The sequence below is a fragment of the Vulpes vulpes genome, chromosome 16 (assembly GCF_048418805.1).
Source record: "Vulpes vulpes isolate BD-2025 chromosome 16, VulVul3, whole genome shotgun sequence".
In the NCBI taxonomy this organism is placed as follows: Eukaryota; Metazoa; Chordata; class Mammalia; order Carnivora; family Canidae; genus Vulpes; species Vulpes vulpes.
In genome coordinates this window covers 14,540,446-14,563,051 of record NC_132795.1, presented here as the reverse complement: position 1 = coordinate 14,563,051, position 22,606 = coordinate 14,540,446, and the positions used below count along the sequence as shown (strand labels likewise).

Genomic DNA, 22,606 nt, shown 5'->3' with positions numbered 1-22,606 from the left:
TAAAATAGCATACGTACGTTGATAAATTTTAAATCAGAAGAGAAAAATTATTTGAAAATTATGTACTTAATTCGGAATCTTTAGTGTGGCCCAGGCATTAGATTTTTTTTTTTTTTCAGGCATTAGAATTTTTAAAAGCTCTGTGGATGATTCTAATATATAGCCAGACATGGGAAGCAGTGATCTATATTGTACTGGATTTAGGGGATACCGGCACTCCTTAGCCTGCAGCTTCTCAAATTGGTATGCACGTGAGAATCATCTAGGGGTCTTGTTAAAATGCAGATTCTGATTCAGCATGTCTGGGGTGAGGTCTGGGATTCTATATTTTTAACAAACTCCCAGGGCATCCCCGTGCTGCTGGTTTGCAGACGACACTTTGGGAAGAAAGGCTTTCACTCAGGGTTTTCCAAATGTTCAGGATCATAATCCTTGTCAGTGGGGGCTTGTTAATTCGTACAGATGCACAAGAAATTCCCCGGAGATGTCTGATTCACCAGGTGTGAGCATCGTGTGTTGGAAGTTCCTGGGTGATTCTCCTGGGCTGTGTGCTTGAGACAGACTGCCCTCACTTAATTTGGGTAGTTGATTGTGTACCAGGCCTTTGTGACTGTCACGGAAGCTTCAAAGTCCTTAATCCCTTAATAATTCTAAATATCGCTGTATAAGCATCATGTTATTACTTAGTATTCATAACAGTTTTCTAAGTTTTCTTCTTTTTTTAAAAGCCTGTTTATTTATTTATTTTTGGTAATCTCTACACCAGCATGGGACTCGAACTCACAGCCTTGAGATCAAGAGTCGAATGCTCTTCGTACTGAGTCAGCCAGGCGCCCCTCAAATTTTCTTGATGAACTGGTAGATAGTGCTCCCTAGTGTAATGGTCAGAAAATCAAAAGTGATGTGAAACAACAATCAGATTTCACTTTTCTAATTACTTTGGCATTGTTCCTGCTGACTTCCTTGTTTCCAGATTACTTGCTTTTAAGACTTAGCTAAAAAGTCATTACCGTCTATTTAAAAAAAATGAAATTCTTAAACATTTTTTCTTTTATTTTTCATTATTATTATTATTTAAGTAGACTCCATGTCCAGCGTGGAGCCCAGCATAGGACTTGAACTCACGACCCTGAGATCATGACCAGAGCTGAAATGGAGAGTCAGACAGTTAACTGAGTTACCTGGACTCCCCATTAAAAAAAAAAACACCATAAAACCCTCTTTTATTTTTTAAAATTAAATTAAATTGTTTTATTATTTTTTTAAAGATTTATTTATTCATGAGAGACAGAGAGAAAGAGAGAAAGAGAGAGAGAGAGAGAGAGAGACAGAGGGAGAAGCAAGCTCCATGCAGGGAGCCCGATGTGGGACTCGATCCTGGGTCTCCAGGATCACACCCCAAACACCAAACCGATACGCCACCGGGGCTGCCCGGGACACATTTTTATTAGCCCTCGGACCCTGAGGAGGGATGCTCTGCCTGGATCCCCTCACATCCTTTTCCAGCTCTGCATGCTTGCTTGCCCTCCTACCCCGCTTCTGCAGATCGCCCTGCAACTTTCTGAAGATTACCTCTTGCTGGCAGGTGAAGGGAATCCAAAGGGTCTGGGGGTTTTGTGTCCTCCTCCCCTCCAGTGACCAATGACAGAGGGGACTGGTGTGGGAATACCAGCCTCCCCCACCCCCCCATTGCCTCCAGGCTGGAGAGACTAGAAAAGGGGATGCAGGCTCCAGGCTCTCCACAGGATCAGACTGAGCTGGCTTTGTGCCCGCCTCTATCTGTCTCCCCTATTCCCTCACCTGCCCTCCTGGGAGCACTCCTCTGATCAGTCACCCTCGAGTCCTTGGTTCCTGATCTGGGTCTGGGGGACCTGCCCTAAGACTCTAGCCTGGCTAACACTGGATACAGATGACATTCAAACCCAAGCAGTCAGATCGAACTCCAGGCAGATTTTAGACTTCTAATCCCTCCATTATGCTGCCTGTCGTGTCCGTGTGATGCTTCTGTGTCAGTGTTCGGTCCCTAGCATTCCGCTAGAAAAGTTACCAGAAGATTTTGGAGCAGTATTTTTTTTTAAAGATTTTATTTATTTGAGAGAGAGAGAGAGAGCGCGAGCGAGCGCACCAGCATCAGGAGGGGCAGAGGGAGAGGGAGAATCAGACCCCTCCACCCCCTCCCGAGCAGGAGCCCTAGTGGCCCCATCCCAGGGCCCTAACAAAGATCATGACCTGAGCTGAAGGCAGACACCCAATTGACTGCGCCACCCAGGTGCCCCCGGGTGATACATGTTCATACTTCTTACCGCGGTAATGGGAATGTTCAACTCAAGTCCCTTGAGTGATGGGTGAAGACGCAGTGAAAACTCTGACAAGCCTCTCGGGCTTCTTCCTCAAAGCCCCTACGGCCCTTTTTACATACTTGCCTCTACTAGGTGCAGGCATAATTACTTTAAAAATTCTGTAGAAGAAATGTGTGGGAAATATCAGGAAGGGAGACAGAACATAAAGACTCCTAACTCTGGGAAACGAACTAGGGGTGGTGGAAGGGGAGGAGGGCGGAGGGTGGGGGGAATGGGTGACGGGCACTGGGGGGGACACTTGACGGGATGAGCACTGGGTGTTTTTCTGTATGTTGGTAAATTGAACGCCAATAAAAATTAACTTATTTAAAAAAAAATTCTGTTGGGGGCAGCCCTGGTGCCTCAGTGGTTTAGTGCCGCCTACAGCCCGGGGTGTGATCCTGGAGACCCGGGATCGAGTCCTACGTCGGGCTCCCTGCATGGAGCCTGCTTCTCCCTCTGCCTGTGTCTCTGCCTCTCTCTCTCCTCTCTGTGTATTCTCATGAATAAATAAATAAAATCTTTTAAAAAAATTCTGTTGGAAGTTCTATTCCCCCTCTAGACTGTTAGACTCCTTATTTCCCAGTGGAGAACACAGTGTCTAAAATAGGGGTGCTTGATCTTTTGGGATGTGATTCTGCACTACGAAAAGCTAGATTTAGCACCATGGTTCTCAAATACCATTTGCAGAAGCAGCAGCTGGGGGTGTGTGTGTGTCTCAGAATCTGCATTTTTAACAAGTGTCCAAGTGATTCTGATGCAGCTGATTCCTGATCCATTACTGATAAAACACTAGTTGATTAAGCCCAAATACTCTATAATAATCGAGGAGCATTTATGTTTGTAAATGCTTATTACACAGCATTTACTTTGTGCCTGGCACCATTGTAAGAAAATTAAAAATTTAAAAATAAAAACTTGCGTGATCCGCGTCACGATCTTATGAGATGAAGAGTGCCATTAGCCCAATTTTTACGAATTAGAAAACCGAGGCACAGGAATGCCCAGGAACGTGCCCCATCGCCTACAGCTAGTAAGGCTTTGGACCAGGCGCCCGGGCTCCCGAGGCTGTGCTCCTAACTGCTGCCCCACGCCAGCCCATGCACTGACAGGTGTCAGCAGATCCACATTATTCCAGGCTTTCTGCTGAGCCCCTCCAAGGAGGCCGAAAGGAAAACAGGACCACATGGCTGCATGAAACACACAGGAAATATTTTATTAGCTTCCAGATGGAGAACAGGGTAGAGTAAAAATGTTTCAGTAGAAATCCACGGCTCTCCTCAAGGAGCCTACCCGGGCACTTGGGGCGCCCCAGTCGTGGTAGCGCCTGTAGTCCCCCGGCCTCAGCAGGTACTGGCGCCCCCGGTAGTTGGGCAGCTCGTAGAGGACCCAGTAGCCCTCCAGCACGTGGAAGGAGTGGATCTCACTGAAGTGGAAGCGGTCGTGAAGCGAGGAGCAGTCCTCGGTGATCTCTACCATCTGGCCCCTGTAGTCCTCTCGCTCGTAGATCCTGATCCTGTGGGAGCTGGTCTGTGGGTTCGGCCATCAGCAGGTGAGGAAAAGTCAGAAAACCGAGCCGTTAGCAACCAGTCACACGTGCTACAGAGGGATTGGGCATTTCTTTATCTTTTCTGTATCAAAGATGACAAATTTTGAAAGATAGCCAATGCCAGGGCAGCTGTGTACATCTGAATGGGTTGCGCACTGCAAAACTGAAGAAGGCGTCATTCCTACAGCTCAAGTTACCTGTGGTGCTGCCAAGAGTTTCTCAGGCCACAACCTGTATGAACCATCCACACTGGCCGTATTTAGTATCATTCTTAAATAACTATGTGCAGATTGCTGTGGCCTTTATGGGTTTATGGAGGGCTCAAGTGATCCTTGGATGACATAAGAATAATTAGACATTTAAATACAATTTTAGAAAGGACCCCTGGGAAAGAAAGTTCTAATTTTGAATCTCAACAGTATTAGAAGAAGCTGGTGGGAGGGGAGGTCAAGTTGCTTTTCCCTCAGGTGAAGTCACAGACTAGTGGCAATTCAAGAAGAAGCCCAGCCCGGGCAATCCCTAATCCCTTCCCTTCTGCCTTCAGCCCCGCTCCTCTAAGGCCCTGGAAAGCAGGAGGCCCCCGGAGACTAGGTTCGGGTGTCAGCTCCAGGGCGCTCCTGCAGATCTGCTTTAGGTAAGAAGCAACGCGGAAAGCCCAAGGTCGTGGAGGAGGCCTGCACAGGACCAAGGGGGAATAAAACCCTGAGAACAGCGGAAAGCGAGGCTGTCTGTCCGGAGCAAACCCTGCCTGTCTTCCTCGGGCACTTGATCTCTCCTCTGCCTTCCCAGAGGGCGGACGGTCTCCCTGTCTTCCTTCTCCCGCCACCGAATGCTCTTGGGGAAAGTGCTCAGGAGCAACCCCCCGCGGTAGAAAGCACTTCCGAGGGGCGTCTCCGTGGCTGAAGGGCCCGCGGTGCACCACCTGGTCTTCACGAGGCCCTGCACCCGCGCAGCAGCACCACAGCCTTTGCCTCTTTGATGAGAAGCGGAGGCCTAGGGCGCTCGGCCCAATTAGAAAGGGGGGGGGGTCCCCGGGGCTCAGCGGCTTGGCGCCTGACATCCGCCCAGGGCGACCCCGGGGCCGGGATCGAGTCCCGCATGGGGCTCCTGCGAGGAGCCTGCTTCTCCCTCTGCCTCTCTCTCTCTCTCTCTCTCTCTGTGTCTCATGAATAAATAAATAAATAAAATCTTTTTAAAAAGGAAAGAAAGGGCGGGGGTGGGGTGGGGAGCCGGGCGCGCGGGCTCCGGGGCTGCTCTGGGGCCCTCTCAGCCGCGGGCCTTGCGGGAGCTGCCGGCGCCCACGGTCGGCTCGGGGTTGGGCGGCACAGGAGGCGGGACTGCGCGTGCGCGGGACGCCAGCGCTCAGGGCACGGGTGGCCGCCGCGTGCTCGGGGCCGCTCCCGGCCTCGGTCCGACCCCACGAGGCGACAGGTGCAGAAGGAGAGCAGCGGCGGCGGGGCCGGCGGGCCACCTGCGGGCCACCTGCGGGCCACGTGCGGGCCACGTGCGGAGCGGAGCCGCGGGGCTGCACGGCGGGGTCACCGCTTAGGTCGGGGCGCGGGCGGCGGAGTCCCGGGGCCGGGGGGCGGGGGGGGGCGGGGGGGGCGGGGGCCGCACTCACGTGGGGGAGGAGGCGGCAGGAGCGGACGGCGTCGCTGAGGCCCAGCCACTGCTGGTAGTCGGGGTAGTCCCCGCGCCGCAGGAAGTACTGGCCCCCCGCGTAGTTGGGCTGCTCGTAGAGCATCCAGCAGCCGCTGTCCACGCGGACGGAGTTGCAGCGGCTCAAGTAGGGCTGCAGGTTGGGGTGGTCGCTGCTGCACTCGTAGTGCCGGCCCTGGAAGCCGCGCTCCTCGTAGAAGGTGATCTGCAAGGCAAGGGAGGGAGAGCTCGGAGGCCTGGCCCCGGGCTGGGGGCGGGGGTGGGGGGCCGGGGCTGGCGGGGCTCACCTTCCCCATGGCGGTGGAGGCAGGTCCAGGTCCAGGTCCAGGTCCAGGTCGGGGACGGCCGCGGCGTGCGGCTATATAGCAGGAGGCCTGCTGCGTTGGCAGGAACCACACAAAAGGGGCCCGCGGGGCGAGGAGGGGATTTTCTCTCTCTCTTTTCTATATAATGACTCTGGGGGGTGGGGTGCGGGACTTATTGTATGTTTTCTCTTAGACTCTCCAGTGTTTTCGATTTGATGACCCGCGTTAAAACTGTCACTTGGTGCCTCTGGGGCCTTTAGGCGAAGCCTATTTAGGACTTTGGAGCTGAGCAAAAGCCCTCACCGAGTTAATAATGGCAATGGAATATTTTAGGTATCTTCTTAAATTGCAAAACGATCTCTTTTTGGATAATAGAGCCGGGTAGTGGGTCTCCTTTTGGGTAACAGAGCCGGGTAGGGACCGAGTGAGGTCAGAACTGAGGTCACTGAGGTCAGTGAGGTCACTGAGGTCAGAACAGGCCCAGCTGGAGGCGTTTGGATGAGAGCGTTTTCTTGGTGTGAGAACCTGGCACAGGGGGAAGAGCCTGCCTTCTCCATAGTATGTTTAAAGTAAGATGGGATTTCTGTCTAAGAGGAAGAACCTCTCCATGACCCTCCGGGCTGACAAGTGGGTACAGCAGATGTTGCTAACACTTGAGGAAGGGTGACCAGGAGTTGGGCCCTAAGGAAGCCCCGTTTAGGGACACACCTGCCACCCTGCTGCCTGGAGCCTGGAAGGACCAGGGACATCTCCAGGGCCTCAGCTGGGGTGCCTCTCCCTGCACAGGCAAGGAGACCCTCACTTTTTAAATTCATAGAGGTGACTCACTGGTGGTTCGGTCTCACGCATTAACTTTCTATTTAATAATTTTGCAAACCAGGTGCTAAGATTAGTTCTGGCTGTTGAGAAATACAAGTTAATATGCAAATATAATGAGTTTAAGATCCTACAATCTTACATCTTTCTCTACCCTTCCCAGCTCCAGGCAAGCTGTGGTTGCTCTGGAGTTAAGGCTCTGACTCCAGAGCCTAGAGTCTGCCTTCCTCTCTCAAGACCCTACCTTCATCCCCAGTAGCTCCTGGTGCTCAGCTCTCTTTAGAGCAGAGTTTCTCAGCCTCACACTATTTTGACATCTTGGATCAAAAAATTCTGTTACAGGGTGGTTGTCCTGTGCACTTAAGGATGTTTAACAGCATCTCTGGTGTCAACCCTCCAGATGTTAGTAGCGTTACTCTTCTGGTTGTGACAACCAAAAATGTTTTCAGACATTGGAAATGTTTCCTGGGGGAGCAAAATCAACACAGATTGAAAACCACTCCTTATGAAGAAGCGAGTCCTGATACGTATGCTCTATTTCATTCCTTAGTTTGGATTGTTGCTACCAAAATCTAATACTAAAAAATTGTTTTCATTTGATGCTCACACATTTAATAAACCTTATTCACATTCTTTCTTTTAAAAATTCTTACTTTTATAGAACATTTGGAAGCTATAGAGAAAAATTTTAAACCAAAATTTAAAAGATGAAAAAGTTCTAAAGGTCCATTGCACAAAAATGTGCATATAGTTAACACTACTGTACTATGTGGTAAAAATGGTTAGGATGGTAAATTTACTGTTATGTGTATTTTATGACAGTAAAACCCTCTTAATTTTCACTTCTTTGATATAATACCTTCATCTTTAAGAATTTGTCCAAAGAGTTAAAAGACATGCAGACATTTAGGTGCACTAATATGTTATCTGACCATTGTTTATAATATAAAAAAAGATACAAATGAAATGTCCAAAATAAGGCATTAATTAGGTAACTTATAGAACATCTGTTTGATGAGGTGTTAGGCAGCTACCAAAAATCATGTTTTCACAGAATTTACTGAAATATATGAATAATGCTCACCATATGTTAAGTTTCTTTTTAAGTAAGTACATTATACCACTGAGAAATATTGCTGAAAGAAAGAAGATATAAATAAATATAAATACATCTTGTGCTTATGGATCGGAAGAATCAATATTGTTCAGATATCTTGCCCAAAGTGATCAACAGATTCAATGCAGTCCCTATCAAAATTCCAGCAACGTTTTATATAGGAATAAAAAAAAGTCCCTCCTAAAATTCACATAGAATCTCAAGGGACCCTAAATGCCCAAAACAATCTTGAAAAAAAGAGCAGAGCTGGAGAGCTTGAACTTTATGATTTCAAAATGTACCACAAAGCCACAGTGATCAAAACAGTGTGGTATTAGTGCAGCAATAGATATACAGACCAATGGAAGAGAACAGGAAACCCAGAAACAAGCCCTCACATATATTGTTAACTGATTTTTTACAAGGTTGGCAATACCATTCAATAGGAAAATGACCGGCTTTTAAACAAATGATACTGGGGAAAATGAATATCCACATGCAAAAGAATGAAGTTGACTCCTAACTTACACCATATACAAAACCTAAATCAAAATGGATTCAAGACTTAAAGAACTAAAAAAAAAAAAAAAAAAAAGACTTAAAGAACTAAAACCATAAAACTCTTAGAAGGAAACCTAGGGGAAAAGTTTCATGACACTAAATTTGGCAGTGATTTCTTGGATAAGACAATGAAGCATAGGCAATAGGTAAATTGGACTTCATCAAAATAAAAACTGTGTGACAGAGGAGACTATCAACAGAGTGAAAGGCCATGTAATGTGAGAAAATATTTGCAAATCATATATTTGATAAGGCATCGGTACATAAAGAACTCCTATAACTTAGCAACAACAGGCAAAAAGCGAAAAAAAAAAACCCCCAAATTTTAATACAAGAATAGGAATAAACGTTTCTCCAAAGAAGATATACAAATGGGCAATAGTCACATTAAAGAAACTCAACATCACTAATCATTGGGGAAATGCAATCAAAATTACAATGAGATACTACTTCATACCTGTAAAGATGGCTATTATAGAAATATAAAATAGAAAATAACAAGTGTTAGTGAGGATGTGGAAAAATTAGAAATGTTGTGCATTGCTGGTGGGAATGTGAAATGTTGTAGCCACTGTGAAGGAGCCAAAAGATGGAAGCAACCCAAATGCCCATTGAGGGGTGAGTAGATGCAAAACATGTGGTATATGCATGGAATGGAATATGATTCAGCCTTAAAAAGGAAATATGTTATAAATGCCACAACATGGACCAATCTTAAGAACATGATGCTAAGTGAAATGAGCCCGGCAAGATGGATATCGTACAATTCCATTTATTTGAGGTACATACAACAGTCAGATTCATGGAGATAAGAAGTGGAATGGGCATTGCGGGGGGCTACAGGGAGGTGGGGATGGGGACTTAGTCTGGACTGAGTGCAGAGTTTCAGATTGGGATGATGACAAAGTTCTGGAGATGAATAGTGCTGATGGTTGCACGGCGACATGAACGTGCTTTATGCCACTGAATTGAACACTTAAAGGTTGTTATAACGGTAAATTTTATGTTATGTATATTTTACCACAATTTAAAGCATTTTCCATGAGCGATAAGAAAAAAATACATTGATGTTAATTTTATCAATACGAACTTCTTGATTTCAATAATTCTACTGAGGTTGTAAGAAAATATTGAAATGGGTGAATACTAGGGTTTCAAAGGGAATTAAACAGTATTTAAAAGTTTAAGGTACTTATACTTCTTACTTTATGATAAGAAAAAAATCAGTAATAAATATAATTAATGTCTTAAATTTTTTTAAATTAGTACCTTTCCCTTCTTGGGCTTCCTCCTTCTTTCTCTCTTTATCTTTCTTTCTTTTTTAAAATTTTATTTATTCATTCATGAGAGACATACAGAGAGAGGCAGAGACATAAGCAGAAAGAGAAGCAGGCTCCCTGCAGGGAACCCAATGTGGGACTCAATCCCAAGACTTGGGAATCATGCCCTGAGCCAAAGGCAGGTGCTCAACCACTGAGCCATTCAGGCACCCCTCCCTTTATTCCTTGCATTTGATTTACCTTATATCACCAAAGCTTACACTCAAGAACCTGATGACATTTCAAGGTCCTCTTTAATTCTGGGGATTTGTGCTGTGCACAACTGTGTTGTAGAGATTGTGGGGTGCTCGTCCTCACCCAGTGTTCCTTCTGTGCTGCCTCAGTCTTAGCTAGCAGCTCTCCTATGGTTACCAGGGATGCCTGGCTGCTCGAGGACCCTGCAGATGCTAAATATGGTGGGAGACAGACAAAACCTGGGGCCCTAATGACATTGCTGAGCTGCTGAATCAACCATCCCTAAATCCTGTGCTATCCTAGCACTTCCTGTCATGTGAGCTAATTTCTGTATTGCTTGCCCATTTGATATGGAGCTTCTGCTACTTCCAGTCTGATGTTTCTGAGATGATGCAGATTCATATCTGGCTGAGAGAGTCGGGTGAATTTTGATCAAGCTTTGGAGAAGGAGCTGCTCACCAGGGGGAAGTTGGGGAAAAGTAATTCAGGGATGGAAAAGATTGTGAGAAAAGGCAAAGGGATGTGAAAATCCTTGGTGTGATGGGGAGACCCAGGCAGGTCAGGAGCATCAGGTTAATAAGAGAGGAAATAGATGAGCTGGGGCCGTAGGTTCTTGTAAGAAGAAATTTTCCCTGTGGACAGTGGAGAAATATCAAAGGTTTTTAAGCAGGGCAATGACTTGATCATATCTCTTTGAACCTACACACCGTTCTTCCTTCCTAAAATTCCAGCAATGAGAGCACAAGACAGAACAGAAAGTAGAAGACTCAATGTAAGCGAATATAGTGCCCTACTTCCCTATAACTTAGTGTATAGTATGCTAACACACACACACACACACACACACATTATACGTACAAGTACAGGGTTATGTAAATATATTTGGCTGTGTGTATGGGATGTGCATAGATATATATATAGACAGAATGCAGCTTTGGGTTGTCCTATATATTTAATTCAATTCCTGGTTGGTTGTTTGCAATGACCTCATAGTAAGAATCAGTAAGCTAGTGCTGTCATTACTTTGACAAGAATCTTCCTGATTCCATGATGGAAAAAAGTGATCTCTGAGCTGTGGGTTCTGGCTTCTGATGCCACTTCTGTTATTGACTGTTTGGTATTAGAATTGGACTTCAGCATACTTTACATGAAATGAGTTATCTAAGTTATAGATGATCTCCAGGTCCAAAATATGCTAAATATCATATCACTTCATTGTTTAATAGTGCCTGACTTCCTTCCCCCTCTTTCTTTCTTCTTCTCCTGATTTTTTCCCGCGTTTTTTCCATTAGGAATTTCTTTGAATACATACTCAACAATCACCTCAGAAAAAGTCACATATGCTCTGTATTAGCTAGAGATATGTATTGAACTACAAGTAACAGAACATCCAATTGCAGTGGCATAAATGAATTTGGGGTTATTTTACTCCCATTATAAAAAGTGTGAAGGTAAAACACTGCTGGCATTGCCCTTACTGGTGAATGGACCATCCGGTCTGTTGAGCGCCTGACTAGAATGAAAAGGTGGAGGAAGGACAAGTTAGTTCTCTGCTTAAGCTGAGATATTCATCTTCTCTCTTGCCCTCAGACACCAGAGCTCCTGGTTGTCAGGCCTTTGGACTCAGACTAGAGGACACCACCAGCTTTCTTGGTTCTTCAGCTTGCAGATCATGGGACTTCTCAGACTCCATTAGTGAGGTGATACTTCTCATAAATCTACTCATATTATCCATATATATCCTATTGGTTCTGTTCTCTTGTGAGCCCTGGCGGGTAAACATTGGCTCAGGGGCTTGACCACATCAAGGCCAGCGTTTCTGAAACTGGTAGTTCCCTCACACATGTCACCTCTTGGGTATAAGATGCCCAAAAGAGGAGGGGATTATGGCACCAGGGGCAGCAACTCCTTTTCATCAGGAAAGCAATTGTTTTTCTGGCACCATCTCTTCTCTCTCCCCATCAGCATTCGGCCACTTAGGTTTCCATGTCCATGGAGTGTCAAGCGACAGCCTCAGCATCAAGAGAGTCTGCCAGAGATTTGTGAACTCAACTTTTACCTACAGCTTAGGGGATTCAAAAACCTTTTGAGGCCCATCGTGGTATCCCTGTTTTAAAATGTGGGTCACACTATTTCTGAACCTCAGCTTCAGATCCTCACCGCTCAGAAAAAAACTGAAATCTAAACAGATTTTTAAGATTTCTTTGAGAGAGAGACAGAAAGAGAGTGTAAACAAACAGGGGGGCAGGGCAGAGGGAAAGGGAGAGGCAGGCTGCCTGCTGAACAGGAAGCCCCATGATGTCTAGGACTCCGAGATCATAACCCAAGCAAAAGCAGATACTTAACCAACTGATCCACCCAAGTGCCTCAAATCTAAACAGATTTTTAATAATCTTGTTTGAAGCAACATCTTGTTTAAATACCAGAGGGTCAAATGAGATTATGTATCATAAAAGTGTTTCACAAGCTATTAAGTTCTACTGAATATGAAGGCATATTTTTATTGTGAGAGACGTGTTTTATTTCGTATGGATCACACATCTTGGTTTCCACTTGTGTTGTGTGGGTTTGTGTATCTGTGTGTGAAAATGAAAGAATAAAATAAGAGGACAGGGACGCGTGGATGGCTCAGTGGTTGAACATCTATCTGCCTTTGGCTCAGGTCATGATCCCAGAGTTCTGGGATCAAGTTCTGTATTGGGCTCCCCGCAGGGAGCCTGCTTCTCCCTCTGCCTATGTCTGTGCTTCTCTCTGTCTGTCTCTCATGTATAAATAAAATCTTTAAAAAAGAAAGAAAAAGCGGCGGACCAAGAAAAATACAAGCAAACCAATGCCAGGAACACACAGAAAATATTTTATTAGTTTCCAGATTGAGAAATGATGAAGAAACTATTTCAGTAGTAATCCATGACTCTCCTCAAAGAGCCCACCCGGGCACTTGTGCCTCCCCAGTCATGGTAGCGCCTGTAGTCCCCTGGCCTCAGCAGGTATTGCCGCCCCCGGTAGTTGGGCAGCTCATAGAGGACCCAAGAGCCCTCCAGCACATGCAGGGAGTAAATCTCATTGAAGTGGAAGCGGTCCTGAAGAGAGGAGCAGTCCTCGGTGAACTCCATCATCTGGCCTCTATAATCTTCCCTCTCATAGAGTCTGATCCTGTGAGAGCCAGCCTGGCCCATCCAGAGATGGAAAGAGGGGGAAAGCAAAGCATGAAATGGTTGCAACACTTTCATGCAGTCCAGCTCAAGCTATTTTGAAATATATGGCAAGCCTTAAGTAATTGCCTTAAGTAATTCTCAATATTTATATATTCCCCATTTTCAAAGCTGGAGATTTAGTACCTTTTCAAGACCATAAAGTATGATAGAATTCAGAAGGAAATTTCACTCTTTATATATTTAAATATTTGCCAGAATAAAATACTAGTCATGCTCAGTCAACCATACCAGAGAGAAACTCAAACCTTTAAGAGCGTATTACTATTTTTGCCATTTTAAAAAGATGTTTTTAATTTTTCAAGCATGTGTGCTTGAACAGTAAGGTCAGTTTATGAAATGAATGACCTTGCTTTGGGTTTAAGATAAATCTTGGAAAAATCACCAAGGACTTGGATCCTTCTGTTTCTGGCGAAAGCAAAGTCAAACATCTTAAGTGACTCAGACAATAGTTGATTCTTATTTGATAGTTCAGGGATAAAATGAAGAAGAATGAGAAAGAAAAATCAGTAAGCCCCAGCACTAATTTTTCAAAAACCTTAGTGTTTTAAAACACGTATTTGAAATGTATGTGCGTGTGTGCACATACATAAATACATAAAATGTCTCTGGGTTTCTCTCCACTGAGAGAAAGTACTTCTATTTGGGTGGGTGGTGGGACCAAAATACGCAAGTGGGGAGCAAAAGAGAGAGAGGTCTTAAAAAAATTAACCCCTCTAAGTTTCCTTTTCAACTCCTGTCTGCTCTATAACTAGCACATATTCTAGCACTTGATTATTCTTCTATTGAATATTAGTGGCTTTTCTACAACTCCACTGTAAGTGATTCCAGGACAGGACCTATTGCTGGTACATGACCACTGTGGCCAACACATTCTTAATAAATATTTGTTGATTACTTGGTACCCGGGTTACCCTTTGCTTCTGTTTGGGGCAAACTATACTGAACTACTGTAGGGTAGCTGGTCTTCTGTCCAAACCTTCAGTTATTCTGAATGATCACTAATGATCGTGTTTAACCTTTGCTTGAACCTATCCATCCTGTGTCCCCATCTGGAGCTGCACTCACGTGGGGGATGAGACGACAGGAGCGGACGGAGTCACTGAGGCCCATCCACTGCTGGTAGTCGGGGTAGTCCCCGCGCCGCAGGAAGTACTGGCCCCCCGCGTAGTTGGGCTGCTCGTAGAGCATCCAGCAGCCGCTGTCCACCCGCACCGAGTTGCAGCGGCTGAAGTAGGGCTGCAGGTTGGAGTGGTCACTGCTGCACTCATAGTGGTGGCCCTGGAAGCCGCGGTCCTCGTAGAAGGTGATCTGCAAGGCAAGGGAGGGAGAGGCTCAAGAGGCCTGGCCCGGGTGTGGCGGGGAGAGGGGGCCCCCCAGGCTGGGGCTGCACTGGGCTCACCTTCCCCATGGTGGTGGATGCAGGTCAGGGATGGGCGGCAGCGCACGGCTATATAGCAGGAGGCCTGCTGCGTTGGCAGGAACCACACAAAAGGGGCCCGCGGGGCGAGGAGGGGATTTTCATGTGCTCTTTTTTTCTCTTTGCTGTCATAGTCCATGGGGCTCATTGTGGGTTTTGGTCCCATTCTCTCTGGAGTATTCGGGTTGCTATCACTGGCTGATGCTATTGAGACCGTTTGGAAAAAAGTAATTTGGAACATTGTTGATTTAATAATAGAAATAGAGTTTCAGCCATTTCATATATAGTCTACACTTTTATTTGCATAGGCTGGGGAAAAACAAAAAAAGTGTAAGTGAGGGAGCCAGATTTATTCCTTCCTCTCCCCACACCATTTTAGCTGGAGCACCTCCTCGTGTTCAATATTGAATACTAATTGCATACTAATTGTTAATAGGAAGAAAATGACCTTAATGGAATGTTGATAATTTCAACTTTGTCCTTTAAGAGAATTTTCTTATTAAAGGGTGTAAGAAATGGGAATATTTTACCAAGGGAATTCATAAAACTTCAAACTTGCAGTATGGTAACAACCAAAGCCAAAACCAAACCAAACCAAATCAAAACAAAACAAAAATCCTAGCAAGCACAGATATTCAGTATTTGGTCTGAATTTGCTACAGTCATGTCTGGAAGTAGACTGATGATTAGATGTTTTATCTTGGCTAATTGTAATTCAATAGGGAGAATAGTTTTAAGAGGTTTCATCCCGGAAAGAACTAAAAGGGAAATTTCTCGCTTGGAGGAAATAAGAAAAAGTTAAAACACAAAAATCGATCATCTCTCAGGTTATTATAAATAAAACCAAATTCCTAAGAAATGCATTTCTAGTAGGAATCTACATATACCTTTTCCTCAGGGGAACAAGGGTACACAGAGTTCTGGACTCAAAGGATATTCATTGCATGAACATGAGGAAGAGCTACAGTTAAAATGGTGTGGGGAGAGGAAGGAATAAATCTGGAAGCTGAGACTCTAGGAAGGCTTTAGAAAGTATTTATTAGCCTGGAAGAGAATAGTTTGATGGGCTGGAAAGAGCATTGGAGTGGAAGATGACCTATGCCTTGAGCCTCTTTCATGTTCAAAGAATTGTTCACAGTCCTGTGTTGTCTCATGGAAATACTTTGTCTTGACTTTGGTTCATACATCTTTGTAAGTTGGTATTCATGAATAAAACACCAGCTGTGTACAACAGGATGATTTCAGTTCTTATTACCCACTATATATAGACTTGTGTTTGCAAAATTACTTCTGTTTATAGAAAGTACGCAGCTCAAATCAAAAGAATTTTTAAAAAATCATCATTTCAATTAAAAATTTAAAGAATAATAATTAACAAAATAAAAACTTTAATACTGTCATTTCACTCAGAGTTGTTTCTGTGGGGAGAGGATTGATAGATAAAAACAGTAAAATATGAGAAAGAACCAAATGGGGAGCCCCAGAGAACACCCAGGGGGAGCCTGCTGGGGATGGCTGTGAGGACCACCACCATCACAGCTGACATGCAACGACAAATTTGGGATACATCTGGAGGGCTAAAACAGGAAGACTCTGGGTTTGGTTTTCTCAATGACTAGGAAGAGAAAAGGCTTTATTTCAGCCTGGGGAAAGAAACAGGGAAAAAGAAAAAAACAAAACAAAACAAAACAAAAAAAACACCTCACAGTTTTCATAGAGCTGAAAAGTGAATGGCTTGCGCCAAAATGTGCTTGACTTAAATGCATTACAGAAAATTCTAGGATTGACAAATGTGTGTCCAACTGAAGCCCCAAGTTGCACTCAGTGTGCTAAATGAACATAAGTAAAAAACTGAGAATCCTCATGCCTATAGCCCTGAAGCAGAGTTCTATACGCATTGCCTGGAATGACTGATGGCGACCGTCTTTGGAGGGAGAATAAGAGATAAGGGTCAGGGACTCTCAATCCTGAGCTCTAGTCCAGCAGGTAACCTATTGTCACTCCTAAATATTCAGGTGGTTTCAAACAAGAGTGGAGGCAAAATACATGAGTTAAGGTTAGAGTTCTGCTACATGCAGGGTCAAAGATTTCTGTTACTGCTGTGTCACCTACAAAATGAAGCATATATGAAATGCTCCTTTCTGGGCTGCCTGGGTGGCTCAGTGGTTGAGCGTCTGCCTTCGGCTCAGGTCGTGATCCCTGGGTCCTGCATTGGATTTGATGAGCCTGCTCCTCCCTCTGCCTATGTTTCTGCCTATCTCTCTGTGTCTTTCAGGAGTGAATAAATAAAATCTTTAAAAAAAAAAAAAAAAAGAAATACCACTTTCCTTATTTCTTAGAGCTCAAAATATTATGAATCTAAATCTCATTCCCCTGGGATGGAGAGAAAATTTCACTGTGGTTCATTCCTGGGGTTTTGTCTGCTCACATTCCCAGGCTCTAAGGTTGGGTTCTGTAGGCTTAACATGAGACCAAGGCATTTCATGTGGGGAGAGGGTGCCCTGGGAACTCTCATGCAGTCAGTTGGTGGTGGCCCTCCCCAGCTTTCACACCAGTATGGAAATGACAACTGGCAGCCCTGAAGGCTGTGGAATTAGGATGTGTTTTATTTGGCTGGCACAATGTTTGGATTTTTTCATGATGCTTTGGGTTGGTTTGCACTTTTCACAGCTCACCATACTCTTCATCACTCCTTGTTGTGTTAATGGAAGTTGTTTTGCTCATTTGCATAATCTCTCTAGCCCCTGAAGGCATTGGGCCTTAACCTCAAACAATAGTCTTCAAACTCTGCTCAGTTTTTGCCAGATGAAAGCACTACACATCAGAGCAAATTCCCGAGCATTCTTCCTTGGTCTGAGCCATACTTTATTAGGAACTTGTGTATTTTGGGGTGTTAAAAATGTCATTTTGTAAATGTCTCTTCTTGTATAAAATGATGTACAAATGGATGGTGCTTAGTTTTACAATTTCATTGTTTTGTTTTTAATTTTCAAGGTCCTTGCCTGGCAAAATAAAAATAGGCAATCCTATGTTGGTCTCTATTTAAAGAAAACTGGTCTGGGAAATCTAAAATTTTGAGAACCATTTTATTTGGTAGTATGGTTTAAACCATTTGATATCATAAGAAGTATGTAAATAAATATTGTTTACATATATAACAAGTTTACACTTGTTTCCCCTAGAAATTTGTCTTGGAATGACTTTAAAGTACTAAATAAAAGTATTTGATAAAAGTGATTATGTATGTATTATTTAGCACTTGAGGAGTACTTGACTTTAAAAAGTGGTTGCATACTTACTGTCTACTATAAGCATTTCATATTATTTCTGTGTAGAACTCTGTGGTGGTAGGGACAATGTCTTTTATTTGTTTCTGTTTGCTTTTTCATCCCCAGTGCTACATATGGCAGGCCTGTGGTAGGTGCTTAGTAAGTGGTAAAGACACTAACTCAGGTTAGGATCTTTGGTAGCTAACAATTTGGGCAGAGTCTATTAAAATGGAAAATATCTTGTGCTATCATTGGGCAGTCTCACGTCTAGGTCTCTGTCCTCTAAAAGTTATGGTATGTGTAGATAAAGGTAGACATACAAGGATATTCTTTGCAGGCTTGAAGGTAGACATACAAGGATATTCTTTGCAGGCTTGTTTGTAAAAGGAACATTGGACAAGCCCAATCACCAATGGATAAATGGTAAAGTAATCTAGGGTGCTTTCAAATAATGGAACACGGGGATCCCTGGGTGGCTCAGTGGTTTAAGTGCCTGCCTTCCACCTGGGCTGTGATGCTGGAGACCTGGGATCGAGTCCCACATTGGACTCCTGGCATGGAGCCTGCTTCTCGCTTGGAGCCTGCTTCTCTCTCTGCCTCTCTCTCTGTGTGTGTCTCTCATGAAAAAACAAATAAAATCTTAAAAAAGCAAAAAACAAATAATGGAACACAATGCAGTCATGAAATAGAATAAGGTATACTATACTGATCGAGATCTATGTCTGTATCATTTTGCATGTTAAAAACAAGTTGCAGGCTAATATGAACAGCATGATTCCATATTTGCAAATAAGTAAATAAATAATTTAAAAAAGCATGTTTCATGAGATGTCAATATAAAGAACAAAAAATTCTAGAGGGATGCCCACCAAGTGTAAAGAAGAGCTAGCAACGAGGAGTAGAATCAGAAGGACCCTCTCTACTTCTTTCTTTATAGAATTTGTGAAGTAGTAGGATTATAGGAGGCTTTTACTTTGAAGGAAAAAATTTAAAAACAAATTAATTCTCTAGTGACGAAAAGATTTTTAATTTTTTTTTAACTTATAGGGCTTTGCTTATGAGCAAGCAGATTTTACTTCAATCGAAGTCTATTTAAAACACTAACATCTATCTCATCAATTTATTTGCACTAGCTGCACTTCAGGTAGAGTTTGACCCTGGGAATATACTGGCCAAGAGGTGCAACCAAGTCAGGAGGCATTCTGGGAGAGGAGGGGAGAATCTTCAACTGGTTCAATGGCGGCCTGGGGATTAGGTATGTCATACTGTGTTCAAAAGTAAACAGTACTACAATTCCTCATGTAGTCTAATCAGGCTTTTTGCCAAGTGGGCTTCTCTTCACTGCTCACCTATGACCCTCTATGGCTTCCAGTCACCTGCTGGGTCAGAAGGAAGTTCCTGGAATGCTGTTCCTTAGGGCCCTCAACTCAATGCCTCCCTCCTCACCAGTCACCCTTAGACAGGCCACCTCCTCTTTCCACCCCTACTTCTGAGCCTGTTTCAGACTCATTTCACTTTGCAGAGCTTCTAGAACGGACCCCTCCCCGCTTACTTGCTCCTCAACCTTTACCTGGGAGCATTTGCAGGTGAATTCCTTGGCACACGGTGAAAGAAAAACAGAAGTCAGCAATTGCCAACAATACAGACTAAATACTTTATTAGGTTCCAAATTGAGAAAATGGTAGTGTGAACCTATTTTAGTATAAATCCACCACCCTCCGCAAAGAGCCTGCCTTAGCATCCATGGCTCCCCAGTCGTGGTAGCGCCTGTACTCTTGGGGCCTCAGCAGGTATTGCCGCCCCAGGTAGTTGGGCATCTCGTAGAGGACCCAGCAGCCCTCCAGCACGTGCACGGAGCGGACCTCACTCAGGTGGAAGCGGTCCTGGATGCAGGAGCAGTCCTCGCTCAGCTCAACCATGAGGCCTTTGTGATCCTCTCTCTCATACAGCCGCAGCCTGTGGGAGCTTGTCTGCTCGGTCCACAAAGAGAAGGAGCGGAAGAAGCAACCAAACAACAAATGAACTTGGTAGGTTGAGGCACGGGATGGCCAATGTAGAAACCCAGACTCTGAGATGGCTGTGTGTGCCGTGTATGGATCTGTGTTCTACTGGTGTTTAATAAATGTTTGCATTCTCATTTTTTAAATTTCACATCTAGGAAAGGTAAATTTTTAGAGGTTCAGAGTCTGGGTTAGAGTCTATCAAAAATTCAATAATCTTGACTCCCAATTCTCTAATTTCTATTGATTTCTAGGTGATAAGTCAAATATATATTCTGAGGGGGAAATGGAAAGCATTTTGACTAACATTCTTTTAATAGGGGTATTATTATTATTTTTTGGAATAATATGAGAGTTATCTCCCAAATTTATATACATACGAGTTTACAACCAAAGTTGGACTTTCAAAATCACATGCTTCAGTGAAAATAAGTTTAAACAGTCCCTTGAAACCAGTATTCAACTACTTTTCCAAATTAAGGGCAGTGAATTACCTTTTCCAAAGTTGGACACAAACTTCGATTAGCCTCTGCTAACAATAGAGTCACAGTTTTTACTAGCCTGTACTGGAACCTAAATCATTCCCCATCCATTCTTTACTGTTCATTAAAATGACAATCTTACGGTTTCAAATTTTTAAAAGCCACCCGTTTGAAGTACAGCCCTCCTAGGTCCAACCAGCATCCCATTCGCAAGTTTTGTTCTATATCCCACTGTGACAGTACATTTGTTACAAACACCTTTGCAAGGGACATAATGGTAGCAAAAGTGAGGCTGATTCTTCCCATAAGGGAATTCTTCATGAATTCTCGGCTGGCTTTGTGCATTTGTCTCTCTGGGCTTAGGCAGTAGCCAAAGCCCACTCTACCCTGAATGGCTTTTAAAGGAGAAACGTCCCTCCCTGGTCAACCATGCAGGGAGGACAGCAGGCAGCCTGGTGGAAACCAGGTTGACCTCACCTGGGGGATGAGACAGCAGGAGCGGATGGAGTCGCTGAAGCCCAGCCACTGCTGGTAGTCGGGGTAGTCCCCGCGCCGCAGGAAGTACTGGTGGCCCTGGTAGTTGGGGCGCTCGTAGAGCATCCAGCAGCCGCTGTCCACGCGGATGGAGTTGCAGCGGCTGAAGTAGGGCTGCAGGTTGGGGCAGTCGCTGCTGCACTCATAGCAGCGGCCCTGGAAGCCGCGGTCCTCGTAGAAGGTGATCTGCAAAGGAAGAATGATTCCGAATTAAATCAGTGGCTCCCCACAGATCTCATATAGAGGCATTTTTTTCTTCTTTTCATTTAACTTGTATCCCGCTCACCTTCCCCATGGCTGGTTGACACGGATGTGCCAGTTCAGTGCGACCGGCCGGCAGCGCGGCGGGTCTATATAGCAGGGCTGCTGCTGCGTTGGCAAGAACAACACAAAAGGGGCCCCAGGGGGTGAGTAAGGGGATTTTATGGATCCCTTTTACGTGCTGCACTCAGTGGAAATGCCTGTAGAGTTTGCCCTCATTCTCTGGTATATTCTAACGCTGTTCTGTATGTGTCCTAGTTGAGTCCCTAGAGTTGCTTTTATTTGGATTCTTAGTGTTTTCTAAATTTATCAGCACATCAATCTGAACTTTTGACCCGGAATTCATGTCTCTACAGATATGACCCCATGATGCCCTATGTATTTTTTGGGGGGGGAAATCTATGCCTTTATAAAAGTGTTCCATGATTCCAGAGGCTGTCTGAGATATACAATGCCACAAACACTTGACTAACTGTCCCTGATGGCAGAGGTCATTGTAACTTAAAACTGTTTTTCTTTATGCGATTTATCAGCCCAGTGCAGGCCACAGGTCTGGATTCCCACCCTTGCTAGTTTTGACTGTGGTGATCTGATGCTTTAAGACATAGCTACTAAGTCCTCCTTTGGTGGGTGTACTTCATGTACTAGAAACCGGCCCCTGGAAGTCAATTTGTGATAAGAACCAAGGGGGAGGTTTCTATAGTCGTTGGGTCCAAGACTGAGAAGTATATTGCTTTTTGGAGTACTTCCTCTTTCCAGAGTGGGGGGAGGCAGTAAAGCTTTTTAAACTCAGAATGTCCCCTTAGTAGCCACATGAACTTGGCAAACCACATAGCCTCTCCGAGCCAGAGTTATTTCAGAGTACTTACCTTATGGGATATAGTAAGTCGAAAAAGAAGGAAGGAAAAAAAGGAGAGGTACTCACATTTAGAAGCTGGCCTGGCATTCAGAGCTAAGCCATGTTATTCCTCTGTTAGACATAAACAATCCCACGGAATACCAACAGGGTTACTCTGAGACTATGACGCAATGAGACAAAACAAGGCGACTTCATAATTTTGTCTAAGCACAAGCAAAAACAAAGTCACTGTACCCCCCACACAATACCAAACACTCCGTCTCTCAGCCCACATGATTAACTCCTTCTTTAACAATTGCAGCTTTATCCTTCTAGGCTCTCCTCCGCGTGAGTACATTTATTGAGATACACAGTCATAAAACTTTGCCCATGTTCTGACAACATCCAACCTAGAGGGAACTCCTGCCTTTTTAGACTCTTCCCCAAATCCACTCAACCAAAGTACAAATCCTATGATATCCTTTGCTGACACCCTTTGCTAAGACACTTCCATTTCCCCATGGTGTGTATTCTCTCTTGTTCTAACAGCTAATAAACCCAACTTGCTTTGTGACTGGTGTTCTGCTAGTCTTTGACAATGGGTTTATGTGTACAATGGCACATACCAGGTGAGCATTAAGTAAATGTTTCATGTTAGTAACAGTGCAACATTACTAAGGATGACTTCAGCCTGTTTGTCTCTCAAACATAGTCGATCCTCTCAGGTGCATGAAAGATTTCTCTGCTATGA

At 44.4% G+C, this 22,606-nt stretch overlaps 3 protein-coding genes across 3 annotated transcripts; all 3 read right to left on the bottom strand.

Moving 5' to 3' along the window:
- Positions 1-3,596: 3,596 nt before the first annotated feature.
- LOC140595870 (gamma-crystallin F) lies at positions 3,597-5,843 on the bottom strand. Its single transcript, XM_072741484.1, has 3 exons — positions 5,835-5,843; positions 5,510-5,752; positions 3,597-3,869 (listed from the first exon to the last, which is right to left on the bottom strand). The coding sequence occupies exons 1-3, from the start codon at positions 5,841-5,843 to the stop codon at positions 3,597-3,599; spliced, it is 525 nt and encodes a 174-aa protein (XP_072597585.1).
- A 6,890-nt stretch (positions 5,844-12,733) lies between these two features.
- On the bottom strand, positions 12,734-14,462 carry LOC112922487 (gamma-crystallin D). Its single transcript, XM_026002054.2, has 3 exons — positions 14,454-14,462; positions 14,120-14,362; positions 12,734-13,006 (listed from the first exon to the last, which is right to left on the bottom strand). Exons 1-3 carry the CDS (start codon positions 14,460-14,462, stop codon positions 12,734-12,736), a joined length of 525 nt encoding a protein of 174 aa, XP_025857839.1.
- Positions 14,463-19,437: 4,975 nt separating this feature from the next.
- On the bottom strand, positions 19,438-21,051 carry LOC112922486 (gamma-crystallin C). Its single transcript, XM_026002052.2, has 3 exons — positions 21,043-21,051; positions 20,700-20,942; positions 19,438-19,713 (listed from the first exon to the last, which is right to left on the bottom strand). Exons 1-3 carry the CDS (start codon positions 21,049-21,051, stop codon positions 19,438-19,440), a joined length of 528 nt encoding a protein of 175 aa, XP_025857837.1.
- Between the last annotated feature and the right edge of the window lie 1,555 nt (positions 21,052-22,606).